Here is a 15,597-nt window from a genome sequence, read left to right as displayed (position 1 = left end):
ACAAACATCTAAAAATGAATTTTTGATGATTCAAATAAGGGAAAATTAGGACTTTGAAAGAGCGAAACCACATTATCTATTAATCAGACTAAAATGTAAGATGTATGTATGTATTTAGTTATGGTAATACCTTAAAAAAAAGTGCTGAATGTGTTTAAAAAAAGCTACAGGAGCTTTTAGAACATCTCCAATTCAATTCAGCCCTTCTTGGAACTCAGATTGAAAGACTTTGTTTATCGTACTTTTATAAATTAAAAGTGTTGAATACCATCCACTGTGCAACAGGGTTCTCAATCCTATAAACGGATCGTTATTCTCTGTAAAATTTACTTTTTTACGCCAACTTTGGATTCCTCATAGGAGAGATTTTGCGATCATTCAAAACTGAAGACTTCCCGATTGTTGTAAATATTTGTGGTCCACCTCCAAAGCAGGAAACATCCTTTAATTTTATAGAGGATTTTATACACTTCTTGAAACCATCAACTTCAGATGTGATATTTCAGAAATTTTTTTATGAACATAGACAACAGTATCGTTCTTTTCTACCTGTTAATACAGATGGGTCAAAATGTGGTAATCATGTCAACTGAACAAATGTAATGTAAACGTGAAGTTTATCGGATTTCTAAATTTAACTTCATTTTTATCCATTCTATAAACTGTACACATATAAATCAAAAACCCTTCTGTTTTGTAGCTTTTGTAGCGATCGTTCTAATTCTCTCAGAGAAAGCGCGCCAAAAGTTTGATGTACGTTTCATCTCCATTAATCATAAATTGGCTGTAGCGTGAATCCGCAATCTTCGACGAAGCGAGTAACAACTCAACTCCGTATTAAAAACAACAACAACTTGGAATCAAACTTGAAAAACGGAACAGCGTTGTGATCAGCAGCTGAAAAGATTCTGAACTGTTTACTTTCGGAAATGCAGTCATTTTAACTTAATATGTATATAGAATAGCTTGTCTTGTCGTAGAAATAAATGTTATAGTTATTTTTTCAAGGAGAGTAGTTTTTTTTCAATCACAGTAAAAGAACCCGTGTACCATAGGCGAGTACACGACATGGCGTCCGCGACAGGACTGTGATTTGAAATCAACGATTCGAAAGGCAAGTGAATTTTTTTGACGATAAATTATTTGTTATTAGAAATTTGTCGATACTTTGAAGAATAACTGTTTCAGAAAAAATTATGGAAGCTTTAAAGCTTAAACGAAAAACAGTTAGATCTGCATTTACTAGATTGTTTAATCATTTAGATGAGTCAGCGAAAACGGAAGTAAACATTGCAGATGATTTAGATTGTTTGGCAACTTTCCAGCTGCTTGGCGAGAAAAATAATGAACTTTTGCAATTAAATGAAGATATTTTGAATCGTTTGTTGATGTCTGAAGAAATAAATGAAGACGATATTGAAAAGGAATCTCGTTCAGCAGATGAGTATTCACTCAATTTTAAAAGAATGAGTTTATTAGTGGATCGAAAAACTAATCCCGCTGTTAACGCTGATACATCATCTTCAGTTGGCGGTGAAAAGCGGAAATTCAAGCTGCCTCGTTTGGAACTGAAGAAATTTGGCGGGGAAATTAAAGATTGGCTGCCATTTTGGGGACAATTCAGAAAAATTGATGAAGACAACGATATCGATGAAACCGACAAGTTTCAATATTTAGTCCAAGCAACTATCCCGAATTCCAGAGCGAGGGAATTAGTTGAAAGTTTTCCCCCTACCTCCGGAAATTATTGCAAGGCGATTGATTGTCTGAAATCTAGATTCGGCAGAGATGATTTATTGGTTGAATATTACGTTAGAGAATTGTTAAAATTGACACTCGCATTTAATCTTAAAGAGAAACATGTTGAATTATCAACTGTTTATGATAGACTTGAAACCCAGCTGAGATCATTAGAAACTCTTGGCGTTACTACAGCAAAGTATGCGGCCATGTTGTTTCCCTTGGTTGAGTCTTGTTTAAGTGAAGAAGTTTTAAGAGCCTGGCGGAGAAATGATAGAGGATTGGATAGAAAAGATGACACAAAAGAATCTCGATTGGAAAGTTTGATGAAATTTTTGAAGAACGAAGTTGAAAATGAGGACAGGATAGCTCTTGCTATGGAAGGCTTCTCTTTGAAAGAAAATAACAAAAATATCAAGATTAAAAGAGACTTGCCGACAGCTGCGGGACTTTTTTCAGGAAACAAAAAATCTGTTTTGAAGTGTGTATTTTGTGACAAGAACAATCATGAATCCAAAGAATGTCATGTTGCTCGAAATTTGGATTTAAATGAGAAAATGAAACAATTGAAGAAAAGAGGTTGCTGTTTCAGATGTCTAAGTAACGGTCACGTGTCAAAGCTATGCAGGGTCCAAGTGAATTGTGGAATTTGTGGTCAAAGACATCATGCTGTGATGTGCCCTGATAGAAAGAACGTTGAGTCTTCTAAATCTCAAGAAGCAACGGAGAGTTCAATCAATTTTGGACAGTTCAATACATTGGCCAATCCCACATGTTCTACGAGTGTGTTTCTACAAACCCTGGTAGTGGTTCTTCGGGGAGAAACACAGGATTTTGCTGTGAGGGCCCTCATAGACACTGGAAGTCAGAAATCTTATATTACGAAAGAAGCTGCTAAGAAAATGCAGTATCATGCATTAAAAGAAACAACTCTTGTTCATACTTTGTTTGGAGGGATGCAAAATCTCCAGAAACATTCAGAATACAAGATTTTTGTAAGTGATTTTAACAAAAATTATCATTGCACTTTTAACGCATTTGACCAAGAGAAAATCTGTGCCGAAATTTGTCAGATACCAACCGGATTTTGGTCAAAGGAACTAGAGGATAATGGAATCCATCTAACGGATCAAGAATGTTTACCATCTTGTTCTTCATCAACAATCCATTTGCTTATTGGTGCTGACATAGCAGGAAAATTGATGACTGGAAAAATCCTCAATGTAACTTGTGGATTAACTGCCACTGAGACTTTGCTTGGTTGGACACTTATGGGAAGAGCACCAAGCAATTTAGACTCTATAAACATGACAGTGACAAACTTACTTATAAAAGATTGTAATATAAGTGACTTATGTAAGTTAGAAGCCATTGGAATTACTGATCCTACTGAATCTAAAAAGAAGACTGAAATGCATCAAAGTACTTTAGATTATTTTCGAAACACTCTGACGATTAATGAGGAAGGGAGGTACGAAGTCGCCTTACCTTGGGTGTTAGAATCTTCCCGGCTCCCTGACAACAGACAAATGGCCGAGAAACGACTTTCTTCTGTTTATAAAATACTTGTAGAATCCGAGAGAGTTGGAGTATATGCAGATATCTTTAAAAAATGGATTACTGACGGTGTCATTGAAGAAATCGAAGATAAAAAGGAATTGAATGTATACTATCTCCCGCACAGGCCTGTATTTAAAGAGAACAGCATTACTAAGAAAGTGAGGCCAGTTTTCGATGCATCCGCACTTATAAAGGGTACACCCTCACTGAATGCCTACTTAGAAAGTGGTCCTAATTTAATTGAACTTGTTCCTTCCCTACTGAATCGTCTCCGGAAATTTCCTGCTGGAATAGCATCAGACATTGAGAAGGCATTTCTTCAGATCGGAATCAGAGAGAGGTACAAGGATTACCTGCGATTTTTATGGAAAACCAAAGACAAGGGAATGAAAATCTACAGACATCGTAGAGTTGTGTTTGGTGTCACCTGCAGTCCATCCCTTTTAGCGGCAACTTTGAATTGCCATCTGGAAAAAGCACCTGAAGAGCTCTTGGATACTGCGGAAATTTTGAAGAATTCATTTTATGTGGATAATTGTGTCTGCAGTTTGAAGAATATAGATGAAGCAGATAAATTTATAGCTGAATCGCAAGCGTTGATGTCTTTAGGAAAATTCAATCTACGAGGCTGGGAATCAAATGCTTCACTTGAAATTATCGATCAACCCGACAAATACCATGAAAACCCGTTTCGGCCGAAAGATTCAAGTTCCCAATCGGCTGGACCTGTGAACTGTTTGGATTAAAGAACATTTTGAGTTTTCTTGAAAAGAAAAACCCCAAAGGTGGGAGTGTAGCGTGAATCCGCAATCTTCGACGAAGCGAGTAACAACTCAACTCCGTATTAAAAACAACAACAACTTGGAATCAAACTTGAAAAACGGAACAGCGTTGTGATCAGCAGCTGAAAAGATTCTGAACTGTTTACTTTCGGAAATGCAGTCATTTTAACTTAATATGTATATAGAATAGCTTGTCTTGTCGTAGAAATAAATGTTATAGTTATTTTTTCAAGGAGAGTAGTTTTTTTTCAATCACAGTAAAAGAACCCGTGTACCATAGGCGAGTACACGACATTGGCCTTGAATGCGCAGCACGACTCAGTTTCCCGCCCCTCGGGGAGCGGAGAAATACATAACGAGAGTAGCTCCGAGGGACAGAGCGTGCGATGTGGTTGTGTGTCTAATAAAGATATATTTTTGATATAACCGAAGAGTGATTGCTTCCAAACCCTTACATGGAGTCAGATCATGACAAATAACATTATGGACTAATCGATCTTCCTCAGTGGTGACCACGGACTTTAATTTAAATCTATTTCGTTGAGAATTTAAATTTCCTTATCAATATGGCTACAGCTGAAACAGCGGCGGTAGTAATCCCGCCATTCATAAAGCCGGATCCTGCACTTTGGTTTCATATGCTCGACTCCACTTTCGAATTGGCTTCTCCGAAAGCCATTACTGAAAGCAAGACGAAATACAATTACGTCGTGGCTCACTTACCTCCCGAAATTGCCACTGTTGTGCGGGATGTAATAATTCAACCGGATTCCACGGATCCATATTCGAATCTCAAAACGAAAGTTATCGAACGCTGTTCCGAATCAAAGACGCAGGAAATTCGACGACTTTTGGCTGGTGAAAGCTTAGGTGATCGGAAGCCCAGTGAATTGCTTCGTATCATGAAAAGGCGAGCCGAAAGCCATAACATCGATGATTCCTTGCTGTTTGAATTATTCAATCAAGCAATGCCAGTACCTGTGCAAACTATTTTGGCCTCCATTTCACCGATTTCTTCAGACAAGGCAGCAGATGTAGCTGATAGAATTCTGGACATCAATTCCACCTCAGTTAGCACTATTTCTTCCGGAAGTGAACGCAACTCTTCATCTGTGAAAGAGCTTAAATCGGACATGGATTTGCTTCAAAACGAAATCAAGGAATTGCGCAAGGAAGTGGCTGATCTCCGACGTTCTCGCCGTCGATTTCGGTCTCCTAGCCGTACTCGTCGTGCTCGCTCAAAATCAGGGGGCAATAGATACTGCTGGTATCACTTTCGATTCCACGAGAAAGCTACAAGGTGCATTCCGCCTTGCTCTTTTAAGGGAAACCCTGTTCCGGAAGAGTAGCGGCGGCGGACTCTTCCTCTGAATATACTTCTCGTCGTCTCTTTCTACGTGAACATAACACAGGTATTTCTTTTTTGATTGATTCCGGCAGTGACGCCAGTTTAATTGTTGCTTCTAAAAGAGACAGACAAATGCCTGTTATGCAAATCTTTCGTGCCGCAAATGGTACTACAATAAATGTTTATGGCAGAAAGTCTATAACTGTAAATTTTGGTTTACGTAGAAATTTCACATATTCATTTTATATTTGTAATGTTTCTTGTGCTATTAGTGGTGCCGATTTTTTGTACCATTTTAATTTATCACCAGATTTAAGAAATAAACGTTTAATTGATAATGTTACTAATTTAAAAGTGCATGCTAAACTACATCTATGTTCAATTTTTTCTGTAAAATCTGTATTTGTAAATAATGTTTATGGAAAATTGTTAATGAAATATCCTGCAATTACTAAATTGCCAGACCCTAATCAGTCTGTTAAGCATAATACCGTGCATTATATCAATACCAAAGGTCCTCCTGTCTCAGCTAAACCTAGAAGGTTAGCTCCAGACAGGCTAAAAATAGCCAAAGCTGAATTTCAGCGCATGATCCATCTCGGTCATATGAGACCTTCTAAAAGTGCATATTCTTCTCCTTTGCACATGGTGCCTAAAAAGGGGTCTGTTGAATGGCGACCTGTTGGTGACTATTGTACACTTAATGCACAAACCATCAAAGACAAATATCCTATTCCTTGTATTGCTGATTTTACATCTGAATTGCATGGTAAACAAATGTTCAGTCACATCGATCTCGTCAAAGCATACCATCAAATTCCTATCAACCCTGATGATGTGCATAAAACTGCAATATGCACTCCATTTGGTCTTTTTGAGAGCTTGCGAATGCAGTTTTTTCTTTGTAATGCCTCATCAACCTTCCAGCGCTTTATTGACGAGGTCACTAGGGACTTACCATTTGTTTACGCTTTTGTTGATGACCTACTGGTTGCTTCTGAAAATGCAAATGATCACTTACAACATTTAGATATCTTATTTAAAAAATTAAATGAATATGGTTTGTGTATAAATGTTGAAAAATGTCAATTTGGGCAGTCTACAATTGAATTTCTGGGATTCAAGTTATCAGGGGAAGGAATTGAACCTTTGTCTGATTGTGTAAAATGTATTCTAGAATTTCCCCAGCCCACAACCTTGACTCAATTGCGCCGTTATTTAGGACTTTTCAATTTTTATCGCCGTTGCATTCCTAAAGCTGCTGATATTCTAGAACCCATTGTAAAATTTCTTGAAGGGCACAAAAATAAAAAGAAGCACCCTCGTTCCAAAGCTCCCAATTCGACTGAGCAATTACAATGGAACGATGCAGCAACAATTTCCTTTAATGCTTCTAAAGAAGCAGTTGCTAAAGCAACGCTTTTGAGGCATCCCATACCTGGTGCTCAATTAAGCTTGTGAGTAGATGCTTCAAACGCAGCTGTTGGCGGCTCTTTAATGCAACTGCCAAATAATCAGTGGGAACCAATAGCATTTTATTCTTCAAAATTGAGTAAATCTCAAAAGAATTGGTCTACTTACGACCGTGAACTATTTGCTATATATTCCTCTGTCAAAAAATTCCGCCATATGCTTGAAGGTAGAACTTTTGTCATTTACACTGAACAGAAACCTTTAACATATGCCTTCCATCAAAATACTGAAAAATGTAGTCCTCGCCAATTACGCCATTTGGATTTCATATCCCAATTTTCTACTGATATTAGATACACAAAAGGCTCTGAAAATACTGTTGCAGATGCACTCTCACGAATTGAAATAGATGAAATATCCCCTACTGTAATTGATTTTAAGGAATTCGCTTCTGCTCAATCAACTGATGTGGAACTACAACAACTTTTAAAGTCCAATAATTCATCCTTAAGAATTGAGGAACAGTATTTCCCTCTTGAGGACGTTCATCTGTACTGTGATGTATCTCAAAAACAACCCCGACCTTTTGTTCCTAAAAACATGCGGCAACTAATTTTTAAAACGCTCCATTTTTTCTCTCACCCAGGAATTGCAGCCTCAATAGAATTAATCGCTAAGCGATTCGTATGGCCTGGCATGCGCAAAGATATAAAATCTATGGTTCGCAGCTGTGTTAAATGCCAACGAGCTAAAGTGACGCGGCATACAAAATCTTCCATTGGCACATTTGCCCTACCAGATGCCCGCTTTTCACACATACATATAGATTTTATAGGTCCTCTCCCTTCTTCCGAAGGCAATCAATATTGCATGACTATCATTGATAGATTTACTAGATGGCCTGAAGTAATCCCAACGCCTGATATGACAGCGGAAACAACGGCTCGTGCCTTGGTGAATGGTTGGATTTCCAGATTTGGATGCCCAGTCACAATTACAACTGACCAAGGTACAAATTTCCAATCGAATCTGTTCAGAGAACTCACTCGCATATTGGGCTGCAACAGAATTCGCAGCGCTTCCTATCATCCTCAGGCGAACGGGATAATTGAAAGACTTCATAGGCATCTTAAGAGTGCTCTTAAGGCACATAACAATAGGAAATGGACCGAAATACTTCCAATAGTATTATTAGGTTTGCGCTCAGCTCTTAAGGTAGATATTAAAGCTACCTGTGCACAACTTGTTTATGGCACTACCTTACGATTACCTTCTGATCTAGTGACAAGCGGTTCTATAAATCAAACCATTAACACCACTTATGTGACTAATTTAATAAACACAATGAGGTCTTTGAATCCTGTTTCCACTGCCCTTCATGGCATCCTAAAAGTTTATGTCAATCCCTCATTGAAAAATTGTTCGCATATTTTCTTAAGATCAGATAAGGTAAATCCTCCACTGACACCACCTTATACTGGACGCCACTTGGTTCTTACCAGAAATGATAAGAATTTCATTATTGATTTAAATGGAAAACACATTACAGTGTCAATTGATCGAGTAAAACCTGCCTATCTACTCGCAGACGATACTGATCAACCAGAACCTTCTCAATCTCAACCAATCCTTGAGAAGCCTACTGTTCCACCAAACCCTACTAAACCGTCCACTATAACTAGATATGGCCGTACAGTCAGATTTCCTAAGCATCTAGTTACTTATATTGTATAAATGCCACCTGTATTTTATTATTATATATTTTTACATATTCATGTGAATTTTGCATACATTATTGTTCTCTATATTCTTGCATATATTATTATTCTAAATACATTGCATATATTATTTTTATTCATTTTGCATATCCTACACATATTTCTAAGTTGTACCTATGTCAATTTCGCAATGTTTATAATTGTTTTTCATACATTGGCATTGTATCCTGGTTTGTATATATTGTATATATGTTATCGTGACTTTGTCACTGGGGGCATACTCTGTAGCGATCGTTCTAATTCTCTCAGAGAAAGCGTGCCAAAAGTTTGATGTACGTTTCATCTCCATTAATCATAAATTGGCCTTGAATGCGCAGCACGACTCAGTTTCCCGCCTCTCGGGGAGCGGAGAAAAACATAACGAGAGTAGCTCCGAGGGACAGAGCGTGCGATGTGGTTGTGTGTCTAATAAAGATATATTTTTGATATAACCGAAGAGTGATTGCTTCCAAACCCTTACGTGGAGTCAGATCATGACAAATAACATTATGGACTAATCGATCTTCCTCACTTTCGATATTGGAATTTATTTTACAGAATAATGAATATATTGTTGAATATTAGAATATATAAACTAAAAAAATTGCGAAAACACTAGAAAAAATTGCACGACTTTTAAATATATATTTTTAAAAACAATTCTTTAAATTTCGAAACAGTGTAAAATTCCTATTTAGGCAATAACATTTTCGGAAATTACCGCAGAAAAACGTCAAAATTCTACTTAGTATTTTTAATCAATTAAAAATTTTTTTAAAAATATACCGAGGGGCACATTTCAACCCTCCAAAGAATTTATATCCAAAATTAAGTAACCATAGATCAAACAATATGATATGTAGAGAGCCAACACAGACACATTCATCTGAATTTTTAGATGAGAGAAATTTCACAACGCAGTCTTAATTTAAGAGATGAGTACACTTTTCGCTTTCTTACTTTATCATTTTTTCAAACATTCTGAAAAACCTAGATTATGAGCTATTTCGTTTTTTATTAAGCTCGGCACTGCACACTCTTACAGTAATACTATAATGAATTATTCCAACTTGTTTACTTTTCATTTTCAGATGATTTCAGTAATTGAATTTAATGTTTTGGGTTTCGATTGTACGTTATTAGTTTAAATAGTTGTTAGCGAAAAATTTCGCTACTTTTGGGAAAACGCGAAAATTATTTCGGTCGTACTCGTCACTCTCCCATCAGCGTTGCTACCACTTTAATATATTTCAGAATATTTAATTGAACAGTCTGATAAAAGCAGATTTAGCTCCCCTGTCTTTCTTTCTTTTTTTATTTATTTACACTCTTAGCAAGAGTTGTTTCGTATTTTAAGCAGTGACACTGTGTCATTTATTAATTTTCCTATTTCTTTAAACTTTAACAAAGTGATCTAAGTGCTGTGATAACACTTGATTGCGCAAAATAAGCAAGATAAATTCGCTATCCACAACAAAAAATTTTCCACTTAAAAGATGTAACAATATATTAAGAAAAGGGCTTTTTAAGAATTTATTACCTTAAAACTTTTTTTAAAGTTTATAATAATTATATATAATTATTAAGATATCATATAAAAAACAGTAAACAATTCATAATTCTAATGCTAACTTAAAATACATTCTTGTATATTTTAAATATTCATAAAACACAAAGAAAATGCAAGGTGAGCAGTCAAATTTTTTTAAAAAGCACTTTTTAAACATCTTTATAGAAAATATAAAAACAACAAAAATATAATAGATATGTGTTACGATGAAATTTACTAAGGTAGGCAAAAAAGCATCCAGTTTTTTTATACAAACATCGAATATCCACAGTAATTGAGGAATATTTTTCACAAATATTGAATATCACGCCGTCATTTCATTAATGTTTCAATCTCTTGAAAGAAACCAGCCGGAGTGATCATCCTTTAATTTTCGCGCATATCCTTCAATAAAGATCTTATCTCCTACCCCCTCTAAAAATTATGGACTTTGAGTAAGGCATGGCATTGGTGAACAATAGTTAAAAAATATAGATATTGTTTCAAATCTGTAATGTTGCTTCCCAGCACGGTTAGTTCAATCACTGGAAAGACCGTTTTACGATCAACTCTATTGGATGTTGATCGGATGCCGAATCAGTGATCTCAGGGCTAGAGATGCATAATCCACGATTTTTTGAATAACAAATAATTTTGCTATTGTTATTTTTAAACATTTGTTCCAAATATCTGTTATTTCAATCATATTATTAATTAAAAATTATTACTTAATATTAAATATTTGTTTGTTTGTTTGTTTCTTATGGCACTTGCCACTGACAAGCCCGCTGTTACGAAGACAGCGACTTAAGCCTAAGGGGAACGTCTCTTATTTTTTATAGCAGCGCCAACTAGGGCCAAGAGTACGATTTTGCCACTCACGCATCATTCATTCGCTTGCACAACCCCTTTTTACAGGAGGGCACATTCACACATCTCACAGATAGAACAACCATGCCCAAACCGGGACTCGAACCCGGGACGCCCAGATCACGGGGAAGACGCGCTACCCCTATGCCAGGACGCCGGCATTAAATATTTAATTTACTAATTTAAGTAAAGTGTGATTGAATTAATTTATCTATTTCAGCTTACTTCTTTAATTTGATTTTTTTAAAAAAAACTATTTATCTAATTTCTTTATTGGAGTAAACCATTTTCTAAAAAATTTGAATTAAATATATATGTCATTTCTTTCAAATGTTTACTTTAGTTCTCAATTCTACCAATAGATGGCGCCAGCAGTAACGGAATATATGCAAAGTCAAGTCACAAAGATTTGTATTGAACAGTGCATCATCAAATGTGAATATTGGAAAGTCAAGGTTACTCTCATGAAGTGGAGCGGCGACTTCACACTTCCAGTGAAGTCACCGCTCCGACAAATTTCAGTGATATGCAATTCAATGATACGATACGATAATTCCAATAACCGGTCCGTTCACTTTTCAATCCAATCACAGATTTCTTTCGAGAGCTTCCATTGGACAGATCGTATCGATTGTTACTTTCCAGTGAAGTCACCGCTCCGGCAAATTTCAGTGATATCGTATCGATTGTTAGTTTCTATCGTGATCCAAAACCTGCAATCGAAATATCATCAGTAAGATTGTATCAAGGATTTGAATCACACCCCTCTTTGAAAAGTATTGATCACTTGTATTTGTGACTTTTTGATATTGGTTACGTAATAACCGCTCTTAAAATATTCGTCATCCCTACTCAGAGCTTGGTGATGAATTTGGCGCCAAAATAGATAATACTGGAATATGCCAGAATTTTGACGATAGAGCCAATAGGAACCGAAATATGTCTAATTGGTCCAGAAAATTCTCTGCCCGGCTCCGGGAACTAAACAAGGCTGGCAGTCTTAGCTGACGTGTCATCGACGTGTATAGAGTCGTCGAGAGGTTTGGAGTCGTATAGCAAATCAACGGTGGAATAGTTGGTTTAGTCTAACGAAGCGCAAGAGTTTGAGTGGAGCTCAAGCGATTGCTGACATTTGGAGAGCCGTAGAGAGCCACTATGTAAATTCCCTCCTCCTGCTGAATTCTGTCTAACCGCTTTGTGTACTGTAGTTGTTATTCTAACGATTACTACTTGTAGGCTACTATTTGTTGCAAGTGTACAGTTGTGTGTGTACGTCTTGGCTGTGTATTCGTTGGTATTTGTTTAATAAAAGTCATCGTTGTTTGCCATTGAATCTTGTTGATTATGTTACACTCACTACAAGCGAACCCCCTGACATTATGGACTTAGTGGAGGATGCTCCATGGGTATGGGTGGGGTCTAGCACTTTTAGTGAATCTATCGTATGAATATGTATATCTCGTACGTCCTTTTTGCTAACTGATTGAAACCAAAATTTGACTCAGAACTACAGTTGTAGCCACAAGATAACATACCAAATTTCATTTATTTAAATTAAGTGCCTTTATGAAGTACTGCTTTTACAGGGATGTACAGCTCGAGACATGATCAACCTTTGGACTGATTTTGTTCAAAATTTGATAAGAACCGATATTTTAGATACTAAACTTACGCACCAAATTTTATCAATCTAGCTCTTTGCGTTTTGTGGTATTGAGTTCACATGCTCTCTAACAGAAAGACAGATTTCCTGTGAATGGATTTTGTTCAGAATTTAACAGAAATCTGCAAATTTGGTCTAAGTCCATAAACTAAAAAGTCAAAACCGAGGAGACTAGTCAAAATTTTGACTTCAAATTTTTTGATGATTATAAACACTTCATCTGTACTTCTTCAAGAAGAAAGTAAAAAGGTAAAGGTCATAAGTTGTTACCGCCTTGTTGGCGCCTTTGTAAGGAATGTAGCAAACCTACGCTGACTTGGCTTCAGCGATAAAATTATTGTAACCCTGCTGACATGGGATCAGCTTTCAGAAACAGTTTTCGTACTGAGTTCGTTGCGGGGTCGTCGAACCTCGATAAAATAAAAAGTTGGCTTTTGAATTGTCGTTTGATTTTGAATGAGAATACAGTCCACTTATTAAAAAATTGAAATGAACCAGCTTAACTTATGGTAAATTCGTACCATAAGTTATAAAATCTAGAATAAACAATTCTGTAAATTTTATTAATTGTGAAAGTAAAATTTCTTTCTTTAAAAAAAATTTATTTCCTAATTATTCAATTTTTTGACACAAAGCTTTTTGTAATACATTAGATTTTGTTATTGAAGAAAAGACCCCCGACTTGCTGAGCAAGTGCATTAGCTTTATATTAAATTTCTGGGATTTCCTTTACTAAAAGGGATTTGTTTAAATGCAAAAAGATCAAGAAATCAGTTTTTATGATTATTATTATTATTTCTTTGCGCCATTGGTAGCAATTTTTAAAGCTCAATTTCTCCAAAAATATAAGTTTGCTGATGTTTCTGATAGTTCAATTTATAATAATGCTTATTACTTACTTTTTTTTTTATTTTAGCAAGCCTTGTGTATTTACTTTTGTGTGTCCACAACGAATGAAATACCTATTTTTAAAGCAAAATATAAAAAGTATTTAAAATTTGCGAAAAAATTTCTACAGTAAAAATTCTTAAATAATTCACTTAATAATATCGAAATACAATAAAGAAATACTCTATAAAGAAATAATCACCTACAGAGGGGCAATAAAGAGCTGGAGTCCAAAGCTCGTGTCATTTCCTAGAAAACTTAAAATTATTCCTGAAAAGAAACGATTCTTCACCCCCCCCCACCATTATTATTCGTTCCAAAAGTGATGAAAGATTCAAGTCAGTGAAAGAGACATATTTTCTTCATATTATTGGTATTTTTTAAAACTGAAAGAATCTTTACACTGACCTTCAGACTCATTCGCATTTCGCCAGAGATGATTAATATCACAAGCAAAGTTTATCTAACTATATAATATATACAGGGTGTCTCAAAAATCTTGCCCGCTCCTTTTATTTCTTAAATATTGATCGTAGACATACACTGTAAACTACAAAGTTGCGTAAAAAAAAGTGCAAAATGTTATGAAATCGATTAAAATTTTCAGGGGATTAAACTTCAAAAAATATATGATTTAAATGTTTATACGGACCCCGTACAAAAAAAAAAACCCAGTGAGTATAATGTGCCCCATCCTCTAATAAGGTCATATACAAAATTTCAGAATTTTATCATGAAAATTCTCAGATATGTTAAAACGAAGTTGGAGAAGGATCAGCCACAAATTAAAATGCAAATATTTACAGCTTCAGTGCAGATGACGCGACGCAGGAATGCATCATAAGAAAATTAAATATTCTTAAATATCTTTTAAATACAAATTTTAAAATCTATTCTTCTTGAAAAATAACTTAAAATTTTATATAATGAATTACAGAATATAATTTAAAAATAGCACAATCAGTGAACTTATGTAATCTATCCTTTAAATTATTATTTCTACAAATTTTAATACCTTTGAACAAATAAATAGTAAAATTTTATTTATTTATTCAAGCATTACTTTCTTTGTTAATTTGTGTACGACCCCTAAATGAAGAATATCCGACATGATTTTTTCTCTTTGCTAACTTTTTCTCTATCCAGGCATCGAAAAGTGGTTTAAGTCAGCATTTATGTAGTTTCATATGTTTGAAAGTTTTTGTGATAAAATGGTGAAATTTCGTACATGAACTTATTAGAGGATGTGGCACATTTTACTCATTGCGAATTGTTTTGTATGAGGTCCGTATAAAAATTTAAATTTTGTATTTTTTGAAAGTAAAATCCCCTGAAAACTTTAATTGATTTCGTAGCAATTTGCACCTTTTTTACGCAACTTTGTAATTTACAGTATATCTCTACGATCAATATTTCAGGAATAAAAGCCGCAGTTAAGGTTTTTGAGATACTCTGTATACATACATACATATATTATATAATTAAATATTCAATTGTTTGAACCTTTTACAATTCCACACCATATGATAGATTCAAAGGAAATTTGATACACATTTTCCTTAGCATCTAGGATTTACAGCACTATTAAAATCTTCTAAACCCTTCTAATAGAAATGAAACGGAGGATGAAATATTTTACATTTTTGTCCCTAATTTCTGAATAGATCATTGCACACAAATCACTTTTACACCATATAATTTTTTTTAAAAAAATTAGCTTTTCAGCGATATAAATTTTATTTCTATATGGCTATTTCCCTAATTTTAATCAATTAAAAAATTAATTACACTTTATAACAATGTCCTTTCCCCTCATTAAAATATTAAGTCCATTTTATCTTTTAATTGCATCTTCCATTTCCGAACGTTTGATACTGTTGAAATAAAGTAATTTTCTTTTGCTTCTGTTATGCAGCTTTTTTTTTAGTTTGAGAAGAATTTTTTATAGAATACCTTTTGATATGTATTTTAAAGTTGTTGTAATTTTATTAGCAAACCAAGTCTTTTTTTAAATTGTTTTTTTTTTA

The 15,597-nt window shown here is 35.0% G+C and overlaps 3 protein-coding genes across 3 annotated transcripts; all 3 read left to right on the top strand.

Annotated features, from left to right (window-relative positions):
- The first annotated feature begins 1,196 nt into the window (after positions 1–1,196).
- LOC129968244 (uncharacterized) lies at positions 1,197–2,251 on the top strand. The gene is made up of 2 exons (XM_056082098.1): positions 1,197–2,124; positions 2,241–2,251. Exons 1-2 carry the CDS (start codon positions 1,197–1,199, stop codon positions 2,249–2,251), a joined length of 939 nt encoding a protein of 312 aa, XP_055938073.1.
- Positions 2,252–2,297: 46 nt separating this feature from the next.
- Positions 2,298–4,046, top strand: LOC129968243 (uncharacterized). The gene has a single exon (XM_056082097.1). The coding sequence runs from the start codon at positions 2,298–2,300 to the stop codon at positions 4,044–4,046; it is 1,749 nt and encodes a 582-aa protein (XP_055938072.1).
- Positions 4,047–4,613: 567 nt separating this feature from the next.
- Positions 4,614–5,488, top strand: LOC129968125 (uncharacterized). The gene has a single exon (XM_056081946.1). The coding sequence runs from the start codon at positions 4,649–4,651 to the stop codon at positions 5,429–5,431; it is 783 nt and encodes a 260-aa protein (XP_055937921.1). The 5' UTR covers positions 4,614–4,648; the 3' UTR covers positions 5,432–5,488.
- The last annotated feature ends 10,109 nt before the right edge of the window (positions 5,489–15,597 follow it).

The sequence above is a fragment of the Argiope bruennichi genome, chromosome 5, assembly GCF_947563725.1.
Source record: "Argiope bruennichi chromosome 5, qqArgBrue1.1, whole genome shotgun sequence".
In the NCBI taxonomy this organism is placed as follows: Eukaryota; Metazoa; Arthropoda; class Arachnida; order Araneae; family Araneidae; genus Argiope; species Argiope bruennichi.
Note: the sequence above shows the minus strand (reverse complement) of the source record. Positions and strands in the feature narration are given on the sequence as shown.

What these genes read in the sequence shown, in the direction of transcription:
- LOC129968244 (XM_056082098.1), top strand. Translation starts at nt 1,197, where the DNA reads ATGGAAGCTTTAAAGCTTAAACGAAAAACAGTTAGATCTGCATTTACT.
- LOC129968243 (XM_056082097.1), top strand. Translation starts at nt 2,298, where the DNA reads ATGAAACAATTGAAGAAAAGAGGTTGCTGTTTCAGATGTCTAAGTAAC.
- LOC129968125 (XM_056081946.1), top strand. Translation starts at nt 4,649, where the DNA reads ATGGCTACAGCTGAAACAGCGGCGGTAGTAATCCCGCCATTCATAAAG.